The sequence below is a fragment of the Mus musculus genome, chromosome 2 (genome assembly GCF_000001635.26).
Source record: "Mus musculus strain C57BL/6J chromosome 2, GRCm38.p6 C57BL/6J".
Taxonomy (NCBI): domain Eukaryota; kingdom Metazoa; phylum Chordata; class Mammalia; order Rodentia; family Muridae; genus Mus; species Mus musculus.
Genome location: NC_000068.7, coordinates 78,292,464 through 78,304,678, shown reverse-complemented (window position 1 = coordinate 78,304,678; position 12,215 = coordinate 78,292,464). Strand labels below are relative to the sequence as shown.

At 39.0% G+C, this 12,215-nt stretch overlaps 1 protein-coding gene across 1 annotated transcript in view; it reads right to left on the bottom strand.

Annotated features, from left to right (window-relative positions):
- Positions 1 to 2,448: 2,448 nt before the first annotated feature.
- The window catches only part of Gm14461 (predicted gene 14461), a 64,684-nt gene continuing 54,917 nt past the window's right edge, over positions 2,449 to 12,215 (bottom strand). The window contains exons 4-6 of the mRNA NM_177843.4: positions 11,193 to 11,354; positions 4,270 to 4,434; positions 2,449 to 3,020 (exon numbers count right to left, since the gene is read on the bottom strand). Of these exons, the coding sequence (NP_808511.1) occupies positions 2,679 to 2,987 (309 nt within the window). The 5' untranslated portion in view covers positions 2,988 to 3,020; positions 4,270 to 4,434; positions 11,193 to 11,354 and the 3' untranslated portion in view covers positions 2,449 to 2,678. The remainder of the gene's footprint in view (positions 3,021 to 4,269; positions 4,435 to 11,192; positions 11,355 to 12,215) is intronic.

Genomic DNA, 12,215 nt, shown 5'->3' with positions numbered 1-12,215 from the left:
AAAAAAAACTAAGTTTATGTTGTGTTTGAATATTTGGTCCCCAGCTGGTGGAACTATTTGAGAAGGATTTGGGGATTTGGAGGTGTGTCACATAGGGCAGGCTTAGAAGTTTTACAAGCCCATGCTAGGCTTGGCCTGCTCTCTCTGCCTCCTATTTTCAGATTAAATGTGGGCACTCAGCTAGTCAGAGCCATGCCTGCCTGCTGCCATGTGCCCTGGCATGACACTCATGGAATCACAAGCCCCATAGTAAACACTTCCTTTAATGAGCTGCCTTGGCCACGGTGCCTTAATCACAGCAGGAGAAAAGTAACTGAGACAATGGTATCAAGATTTGCTGTTATTCCTCAGTTCTTTATTAAGCTCAACAGTATATGCAGTATTCCATAGAATCTGTGCTTCTAGCCCTTGGATTATGCTGGGCTTTAACCCAAGTAAAACAATTTGTGATAGATTGATTATACCACTGAATGCAGAGATGACGATCTCTAACCAGCACAAATTCCTCAGTGCTGAGTGGGATTGGGAGTGGGCATAATTGCTACATGTTCATCCTGCAAGGTGCTCCTCTGTGATCTCCCTTGCGTTAAAGGGATGAAATATGTTCTAAATGAATCTAGAAGGTTAAGAAGTCAGGCAAAGAGGTACAGAAGCATCGTGACACAGAGACTGACATTTTGGGGTGTGCACAGAAGATTGAACAGTGTGTGCAGCAGCCCAGGTCCTCTTTTGTCTTTCTGATCACTTTGTCTTCTTGTAAGATGCTTCACACACACACAGACACACACACACATACACACATTTCCCTCAGTAGCTGCTGGATTTGACCTAGAGCAGTAGTTCTCAAACTATGGCCATTTAATATACTTCCTCATGTTGTAGAAACCCCTTCATAAAATTACTTTTGTTACTACTTCATTTTTGTTGGAACTGATTTTACTACCATTATTAATCATAATGTAAATATCTGATGTGCAAAATCTGTGTAAATATCTGATATGTGACCCCTAAAAGGGTGAAGAATCCTGTTCTAGAACCTTGTAAGATATCAAAATATATAGATATTCATATTAGTGGTATAATATTTTGCAGGGCAGAGGGTGTAGGGGAAGAGGGGGGAGGGAGAGAGCCCATGTCCTGCCAGAGTTCCAGTGCTCTGGGCAGGCGGACACAGGAGGACTGCTAGATGCTTTCCACATGGTCCCAGGTGGGCATCTGGATGTGTGAAGCCACTGACTCCACACAGTGGGGGTACACAAGGGGCAGCCCCCGGTACCAAGTTCTCATTCTCTGGCATTCCACTCTGGATATGGCAGAGGAGCTGAGAATAAAATAGGAGCCCCGGGGTGAAACTCTCGCCCCGGAGATACTAGAAGAGGGCAGAGGGAGAGAAGTTCCTATACAGGCGAGAGTCCTAAGTTCAGTCCATGGCTGGAGCACAGGAAGGCCTTCCATCCGGAGGTTAGAAGCAACTCATTAGAAGAAAGCCTATCCCATTGTTCAAGCACAGCGAGCCTTGATGAACAGAGACAGTCTATGGTTTTAGAGCTTTATTGTAGAAAGGCAGGGGGAAAGAGAAAAGGTAGAAAGAGAGACAGACCAGCCATGGCCAAGAGGAAAGAAGTGGCAAAAGGAGAGAGAGAAGTAAGTCTAGGAAGTAAGAAAGCTTAAAGGGAGAGACGTAAAAGCTTAGAGAGTAAGAAAGAGAGAGTAAAAGGGAGAGAGCAAGGTGGGGCCAAGCAGTCCCTCTTATAGTGGGTTTGTTATCTTGCTGTTGTGCTAGGTAACTGGGAGGAGTCTAGCCTTTAGGTCAGAAGCTTGGAACATTGTGTACATGACTAAAAGCCACAAGCCTCTCCTGTGGGGGCTGTGGGGGCGGTAACTTCGACAGGAGCCAGGGGTCCAGGAGACATGAGGGAATGCCTTCCGTCCCATGTAGGTGGGAATTACCACCAACAGGTTTCAACAGGGTTCAAGAACTCAACTCAACTAGAGGCCAAGCTGTCTGTGCATAACCCACTACCCCACAATATTTGCAAATAACCTGTATATATCCTTCTGTATATTTTAAATAATCTGCACATTATTCATGATATGAATACATTAATACAATGTAAGCATTATGTAAATAATTGTTATATAATACTACTTATGGAATATTTATAAGAAATCATCAGTACCTATTTAATGCAGAAGCAACATCGCAGACCTAACTATACAGTATGCACATGAGACACAGACATGTGGTACTCAAAACAGTAATGAATGGTGACTACCAAACAGCAGCAGGGCATACCCTATACATAGTTTAATAATTCAGACAGTTTACACATATTACAAATTAAGTTTTGCTTTTTCAACCTTCTAAAATATTTAACCAATAGTTTTGGAATATGGATGGGTGAATCTGCAGACAAAAATTAATATATTTAAGAAAGTGGTCAGTATATGTTATAACAGCATTTAATAGAATCCACCTCATATTTGCTGAATGCCCTAGTAACTCAATTCTCATCCATAGCTTAAGGAAAACCAATGCTTTTTAAGTGAATAAATAATCAGCACATAAATTTGTTACACTTCTCCCTTTCTTCAGAGTTTATAGTTTCCATATGAAAATGAAATAAGGACACAAATAACTACAATGGTGGATAAAAGAAGCTAGTGATGTAAGAAAATCAACTAAGGATCACTTCTAGGACAAATATTTTATAGAAAGAACAGCATTTGAGATGACCCCAGAAACATAAGGTTGTCTGTAGATAGCAAGAAAGAGTTTCAGGTAGGCTAAGGCTCAAAGCCTGGAACATACAACATTCAAGAAACAAGAAATAATCCAGTTTCAACTCTTCACGCATAATTAAATCCTTTAGGCTGGGACAGCAGCTAGAAACATACCACTGAGACTGCTCTGCCCCCATGCCAGGGAAACATTGATACAGGAGTCCACAGAGAGCCATCTCCAGCAACACAATCCAGGAAGTCATTCAGGAAGTTAGTGCAGAAACACATAGTGTACACTGGAGAAAAGAGATAAAAATTCAAAATACTGAGATTAGCAGAGTAAATGGGTATTGTGGTAGGTATGGAAATGGGCTGTTTGTAGATTTTACTGCTGAGATTAAAGTACGTGATGTGAATGAGAAAATCCAGGGAGAAAAAGAATGACAGTTTTTTGGTGATCTTGTGAGACAATGTATTTTATATCTGTAATTTCCTATTTATTGCTCTCTCTCTCTCTCTCTATCTCTCTCTCTCTATCTCTCTCTCTCTCTCTCTCTCTCTCTCTCACACACACACACACACACACACACACACACACACACACACACACCACATTCTCTCTCTCCCTATATTATTTCTCCCCGGCAATGCTCAGATCTTCCTGAATTTGCCAAAAACACCTTGGATTTATTCCTCTGCTAACATTACAGACCCTATTCAGTGTACCATGGAAAATCAAAGTTCAGTTTTTCTTGTTTGAGTGTTAGATGACTTCCCCGAGAGTCCAAGGCAAGTCACTATGGAAGAAAAATATTTGAAAAATACAAATACCATCTACTACTTCCAAATATGAACACTGGCACCAAGAGACCATCTCCAGGCCGGAGAGAAGCAAACATACAAGCATGGAGACATTAATGAGGTGGGTGATACTAGATTGTGGTGTCAGGAAAAATGTTTTCAGCCAGTTGTGGCTGAATATGATAGGCTCACACTCTGATGAGTACAAAGCCCACCTAAAATGGACAAGAAATTGGAGAGGAGAAACGACTTTATTATCTGCAGCAGACAAGGGTTCATAAGAATCCTTTCAAAGGAGTGTCCTCCAGCCTCTCTGAATAAAGGAAGCATGGGGCTTTTATTAGGGCTTTTATAGAAGTACACAGCAAAGCAGTGGGCACATTCCTGAGCATGCTCTGTTTAAGTTTAAAAGGAAAGATGCTAGACACACTCTTGGCATGCTTAGAACAAGTTCATTGATCACATGTTGGAAAGGTTAAAGGTGGACTGGGGCACCTCTGGGGATGCTCAGCTTACAGCATAACAATTTAGTTAGCTGAAAGCAACAGAAAAGGCTCTTTAATGGTTCATTAATATAAGAGTTTAATTTAAAAACACCTGCCTCGCTTGTGGCTAAAATAGGGAATACCATATGCTGCCACTGGGTCCTTCTACAGTTGAGGAAGGTGAGAAGCTATTGAAAGACGGCTTGCTAGTTGGTACCATGCACCAATGTGTTTCTCACCATTCCTAAATTCACGGTACCTGCATTCCATATCTTTATTTCCATCTTGTTCTCTTCATCCCAGCCAGAGTCAGGGCACAAGTGACAGATTTGACAGGAAAGAAGATCTAATGCTATAAAATAACAGAATTCTTCGGCTTATTCTCTGACATGCCTCTTGCCACAGATCTTCATACCTTTCAGTCCTGAAAAGCCAAATCACAAAGTCTCGATTTTGCTTATGAAATGTCAACAGATTCTTGACAGATGCATTCAGGGAAGAATGTGAGCTAGAGACTTGCAGTAATTGATTTCCATGCCAGAGAAACAGATCATTCTACCTATTCTGTTTAATACCATCGGGAAAGTATGTTATAACTTCGTATTTACATGGGCGTGTCTCATTTTGTGCTATGGTGGGAGTAAAGGGTACATTCCATATCTTAATGATCTTGACATACTCCGTGATATGTTTTGAGTTTCTAGGGAAAGAAAACTGTATAAAATGTCCATAAACTCATACTAGTATCAACAGAAATTCCATAATTACCTATTGTCCTAACATTCCTGAGTTGTCAGGACTTCTGTAGAAACTTGCTAAAAATGGTTGTATCAGGGAACTGCCACAGCTTCCCAATATGCTCTATAATCTAGCCACTGTCTGTCAGTTGAATAACCACTAACCAGAGATCAATCAAAGCAATTTTAAGGTACTACAAACTAAGAAAAAAACTGTTAGAAAATATAAACAAGGTCCTAATGGGTTTCATCCAACACAGAGCTATGCCTCATTGATTCTTTTACCAAACAATACATAACTGCAAATATAGAATTTAGTATAAAGTAAATATTTACTATTAGCAAAGGAAAGAATTACAAAAAAATGATGACTTTTAAAGACTGAGAAAAAGCACAAACACTATTATAAACATGTTACAAATAATCTAAGAATCATTTTCCAGACATGTTGAACTATATACTATTTTGTTACCTCTTCATGAGACCATGACTTTATAATAACATTTTTTCCACCAAGACGGCGTAATGAGCAGTGGATTGAAATGTATTTTCATTATTGATAATTGAGATGCAATACCGATGGCTGTTCACATTTCCATATATTCTCTTTGTAGTGCTGCCTTGGGTTTGTACCTTCATACCAGGAATTCTAATAAATCCCATTATCTCTTAAAATATGATATGCATAATACATTTGTAATTGTATCTATTCATTATTAAGACCATCCCTGACAGGCGAGAACTTCTGATTAGCCCTGATATCACTGAAAGCAGAATCCAGCGCTGAAATTTTTACACCTCTGCAACTTGAAATAATTCATCCCAACTACTTCTGGCTTTGTACATTTTTCAACCTCCCTTTTCTTCATCTACATAGATGTGCCCTCTGATGCTTTACCTGTCTGCTGAGATACCAGACCACCCAATGACTTTTTAGGAGCAAATCTATCCTTGAGTTACCTGTATGAGCTATGACAGGCCCTTCAGCAGTTTGTCTCTTAAGCTACAGGCAATGAAAGGTCACTATTAGATGATCATTCTTATCTATTGTCCTATAGATGGTATCAGCCACCTTTTCCGTTCTATCTAGTCCATCTTCTAAGCTGTTGAATCCCAGCATGTAGCAGCCCTAAGGTATGGTGGTACCATCGAACTAGCTTTGTAAGTTTCTGCCTTATATCCAGGATTATCTTGTACCTTAACTAACCTCCTACACTCAGATAAAACCCTCTAGACTCAGATATAAAGACTATAAATTCCTTTTCCTCTGGGCTGCTTTTGGATTGCCTATCTCAGTTTCTCCACTGTCCAAGTGGCTGGCACCATTATAGGGCCTAAGTGTCTGAAATACACCTCAGCGCCTGTCTACAGAGCCAGCATACAGACCCTGCTCCTTCCATACTTAAACATTGGTGCCAGAATCTGGTCAAAGGCTGAAGATTGAAACTTTCACCAGAACATTGGCAATAAGACACCAGCCCAGAAGGGCCCCAAGGTAAATATATCCCACACCCTACTTCTCTTCATCGTTATCCCCAAATGCCCATAGCTGTATTGAGAGTATCTGTGATGAACTAAGAATCTTAATGGGAATGGCTAAAATACTTTCCTTTGCAAACAGGAAACCACACCAGCATGTCAACATAACACCAAGGCCATCTTCAGCATTTGAAAGTGGTCTGAGCAAACAAGTCTAAAGAAGATTAGACTTAAGTCTATGTCTGAATTAAAGACTATGAAGTTACATGAACATCTTCTTTTCCTTGTATATCTCAGAACAATGTCAAGGACAGATCACTGACAGTCAGGTTATACTTCTCCAAGCTTAACAAAAGATCACAGGTTGAAGCCAAGCAGATGTGACAAAAGGAAATTCAGCCAGGAAAAGAGGGTGGCAGAATTGGAATCCTGAAGAAGTTCAGGAATTCAGGATCTCTGAATAAAACCACAGGACAAAACCCTGTAATTAAAACTGCCTTTTCTACTTGGTCTTGATTTCCCAACCCCCAGATATTTTATAAACTCACACAGCAGGAGATACTCAGTATAAGAACCACATGTCACAGGAGTATAAAATGTGTTAGTATAAATTGTTCAGTGGTGACATAGAAATCAGGGATTTCTAGTTGACTAACACTCAAGTGTCAGTCTAGAATTTCCAACTCCTTTCCAAAGGCTTTATTGTCAAACTTAACTCAAGAAGGGAAGGGTGAGTCTGCCTGGGTCCCTAGTGCTTGGATCCTGCTGGTGGCAATGGCTCACCATCTTAAAATATTTTCTTGAGGTATTATCGAACTAAATATTTTAACTTGGAAATGTGTAGTCATGAGGAAAGGAGGGAGTATTAGAGGGACTATTTGGATTGTTATCTAAAATAAACAATGTTCCCTACCTCACCTTAAGAATAAAAGCCCTCAGAGAATAACATTGCAGGACATTAAAGAAATTGTGCCTTCATTTCACTCTCCACTTCATCTTCTACAAATGGGGTGGCTTAGCAAAGGTGAAAATTACATAGAATTCTGATACTCACGAGGGTATCTACTGCTTATACAATATCTCTTTTCTGAAAAAAATGTAAAATATACAGGGTTCAGACTCTCATGTATTTGCAACCCCCAAGTAGCAAACAGAACTACCCAGAACTGTTGCTTTCAGAGTGATCATAAGTCTCATTTGTTGGAATGCTCAAGGATGCCTGTTTAAAATGCAGGACGATAAACTCCTGGAGCCATAAGGAACTGACTCTCTGCATATGGATTCCACACACCTGTATCCTGACACAGGTAGCAGTGGATTCCCATACCAAAGTGACTGGTGGCACAGGAAAGGAAACAAAGGTGTCTACTGAGAAAGTGACATAATCTCAAATTTAGACTTGTTGAGAATCCAAACAGGATGGCAAGCACACATTCACAGGCTGACCTTCCTTCTAGCTTTCTTACCAGATCAACTTGTGGCTTCCCATTTCTCCTGCATCACATTTTCTTCACTACTTTTTGCATATCAACATCTATTTTAAGACATTTTGTTTTAAATTCAAACAATGCTATTTCTAAGTAATTTTGAGGTGTTGCCACGTGACTCTATATTTGCTAATGGCTCCAAAATCTAGTTCTCTAGATTAACCATTCTCTAATTCTTTACACCTGCCTTACAATGTCTATGTAGCAAATCCAAAAAAAATGTGTTCTTGATTTTCCTGTCCACTGCCTGCAAGGTTTCTCCAAGAATCACCATTTCAGCACAAGTCACCATGAAACATCCAGTTTCTTAGGTAAAAGCTTTGAAATCCTACCTGGATTTTTTTCTTATAACTTATCCTCAGTTTATCAAACAATTCCTGCTAGATAGATATATTTATACAATATCCAACAGATGATCTCTCCCCCTAAGCTTACCCGGTCTGAAAGAATGCTGATAATATGACAACTGAGCAGTAACCTCATTGGACTATAGGGTCCTGATTATTTTGCTATTCTGTGAATTTCTCAACTGTTTGACATAAGTCTACCTTGGGAAGCCACTGACTGGCATGAGAATACAATAGAAGTGTAAATTTTCTAACATCCTTTTCTGTCAATATTTTTCTCTAAATTCTTTCTTGTTCCATTACAAGTTTGGAGCTTGAGTTATTCGCTAGTCAATAGCTCTTTGTATATTTTGACTGAACCAGAAATAAGGAGAACCTCTGAGGAATAGCAGAATTGTTGTTGGCTATTACAAAGCAATCAATTTTAGTCAAAAGCAACCCAGCTTGCTTCACCTGACAATTGAACTAGTGAAGATAATTCAATGATAAATACAGAGGCTGACACGGTACACACTAAAGACGACCAATTACATTGCCAATGGTACATGAACAAATGGTAAATTTTACTCAACATTTAGACTGTGGTTATTCACACTGTATAAAAAATTTTATACAGAGTAATATTATTATATAACATTATTTCAATATTAATCATGGGAAATACCTTCTTAATCCATATTACATCTTTTAACACCAGGACAAAAATGAAGAATCTCAGTTGGCAATGTGAGTAACAAACCATAAACATGTTCCAGACCACTTTCAGAAGATTTTATAGAAAGGGAAATCATATGCAGGAGAATTCTTGTAATTCCCATATAGTTAGAAAACTATTATAGTGACATTTCATAGACGAAAATTAAAGTGCTAAAATTATACCATTATTTTCCATACAAAACCAACTACTTAAGTCAAGTGCTTTAGATAAGTCCTTTCAAAACATTTCTTTGCAAATGAATCAACTCATGTCTTAATTTAATATAGTGATTTCCTCTTAAATAACCACCCTGGAATGCTGTCTTCCTCAAATAAGTAAGATTGAGTATTTATATGCACAAAGAATGAAATTCTTCATTTGACCTTTCTGAAGTGGCTGAAAGAGGAAAGCAATTGATTGAGTGCCAAAAAGGAGATTTAAACTGCCGTTACAATTTTAAGGCTGACCAACTGTGAGCTCACATTTGAAAGTATTCCACAACATGGGTAACACAGGGGTTTTATCACCCATGCTGGGTGGCCTTTGGTTAATCAAAGGTGAGGGGTGCAAAACTGAAGCTCAGTCTAGCAAACAAACAAAATGAAACACCAGTGAACTCTGCCACAACATGGACCCTTTAGTTAAGGCCAGGCAAAGCTAGACTAAAGGCTGATGTGGCAAAGGGAGATTTCACTCCAATTACATTATTTTTGTTTTAGAAAGTATTGCTTTTTGTCATTCTCTGTATAATTTCATTTTCTTTCTGTACTTCAAAATCGGGGGCTGGAGAGATGGCTCAGCGAGAAGAGCAAGCTCTGCTCTTCAGGAAGACAGGGATTTGTTTCGCAGCAACAATGCTCCAAGCAGACTGGATCTAACCACCTCTTCTAGTCTCTTTGTACATGGAAACAGACACACACGCACAGACATAATTAGAACTTGGATGAAAGTCAGAATGTTTTATAAAAAAAAATTAGTGTTTGACTTTTATTCAAAACAAAAAGATATATGCAGATAATCAAAAAAGATTAATTCTCGCTTTCCATACATTAATTAAGAGGTAGCAATGAGAAAATCACAACTTTTTAGATGACAATTGCACCAAAGCCTGGTTTTTAATCACACACACACACATGCATACCCACACGTGCATGTGCACACATACATATACACACACATGTACTCACACATATCACAGCACATCTATTTACTTGGGTGGATAGAAAGGTGTGGGCCATGGCAGACGTGAGATGTGGGAGTCGGTTCTCTCTTTACACCATGTGTGTCCTAGGGATGGAATTCAGTCTTCAGGCTTGGCATCGGGCCTCCTTACCCTCATAGTCTCAGAACTATCTCACCAGCTCTATGGTATTTTTGCCTCTGAATTGCTAATTCACCTTTTTGCTGTTCCACTGTATGATCCTAATCAAAATAGACCCAAATGCTTCTATTTAAAAATGCACACCGAAAATTTAGCTTTTAAAAGTTCAAGGTCCCCAAGGGATAGCTTTAAGATGTTCATTTTGATCTATGAGGATGAAATATGAGCAATGACATTGCATTAAGATGTTCATACACACAGCTGGTCAAGTTGAGATTTCCAGTCAGTGCAGAAAGAAAGCCTCACACCCTTAGGTAAGATGTGCTTCTTGCCTGCTGATAACCCAGCTCCCCTAGTGGCTTTGTGGTGAGGAAGGTCAAGCAAAGCTGGTGAATACGAAAGGAGTTCGAGAAGAAAGAAGAGAGAGCAGTCTTCCTAATCAATTCAACTTGATATTTGCTTAAGAACAAAATTGGATGATTCTGAGATTGTGTGACTCAGTGCAATCCCTGTCACAAAAAAATGTCTGGGGAAAACAACTTAAGGGAAAGGGATTTACTGTGGCTCACAGCTTCAGTCCATAATGACACAGTCGTGTTCATCTTGAGCGCTAGTGAGAAACGTCCCAGTGGAGAGTTTGTGGTAGAACAGAGCTACTCAACCATGGCTGTGGGGAGGCAAGGGAAAGGTTTACGGGTAAGACATACCCTAGGAAGGCATGCATCCAGTGATGTACTTCCTACAACTAGACTGACCTCCCCGGGTCCAGCTCTCCCCTCAACAGCCTATCAAAACTTGCAACCCACAAGTGGATTAAACCATTGACTTCAGTCATCTCAAAAAATGTCCCCATCACTCAGAGGTATAATTCACTAATCTCAATCCAATCAAGCTGTCAATCAACAGTAACTTATATGTCTGATATAAACAATAGCTTTCCCACAACACTCATGAATATTAAATATAGAAACCAGTTACATGCTAGAAATGTAACAGTATTCTCTAAGCTTAGAATTGTCAGAGCCTATTTTAAACCCTTCAACCTCCCTTCTAGCCCACTGACCAAAGGTAGCAGAGAAAGAAGGATAAAAGGAAAAGGGGTTGGTGGACCTACTTAGAAGTAGTTTTTAGGGGTAGTTCCAATCTTTGTTGTCAGGATATCAGCAGTCCAGTCCAATAGCAAACACCAAAGTCAGCAGCAGTGGCTCCATCCAGCAGAAACCTCGAGGATCCTTGGAAGTGGAATACCACCAGAAATTCCTTGGTGTGTTTCTCTCTACAAAGTGAAGACCAGAGAAAGATTGTATGGAGAAGCAATGCAAGGGTGTTCTCTTGCCATCTGTGGGGTTATGTTTATATTCTCTATAAACATCATGCACCCTCTCAAGTGTCTGCTCCAGTAAAACATCATATGCCCTCACATGGGTCTGTGTCAGCAAAACACCCTCTCACAAGACAGCTTCCAGAAAAGCATCACGTGACACAACTGAGTTTCTAAAAAATAACAAATCTTCACTTCAGTCTTCCCTAAACTTAAACTAATCTTTTCATTAAAAAAAAAAGCCTCAGTCTATTTATCTACGATTCAGTATATAAAATTGCATAAACATATATGAGAAAATCTATGCCTCTGGAGCAAATCTATTGCCATTTCTAACATAGGTTTCACATTGTAGGAATAAGGTGTGGTATATCCAAAGATTCATATTTATATATATGACAGGGTCATGATTCATTCTGTATCTGCTGATGACTAAACTTTCCAAATACTTCAGTGTACTGAGAGCAAAACATATATATGATATTATATATGATGTTATATATGATGTTATATATGTGTGTTATATAATATATGATATATAACATATAACTATGTAGTATAAGATATATATATGTGTGTGTATATATATATATGTATATGTACATACATATATATATGAATGACAAATGGAGGGGGAAATAAGGCAAGAGGCTCTCCAGTAGAGTACTTTTTGGAATAATTTTAGTGTACCAAAACAGGAAGTGTAGAATGTCAAAGGAAAAAAAATCATAACATGAAACCAATTATGCAAGCCAAAACAAAAGAGAACATATTCAAGACACCAAATTTATAACAGACACAAACAACATAAACATG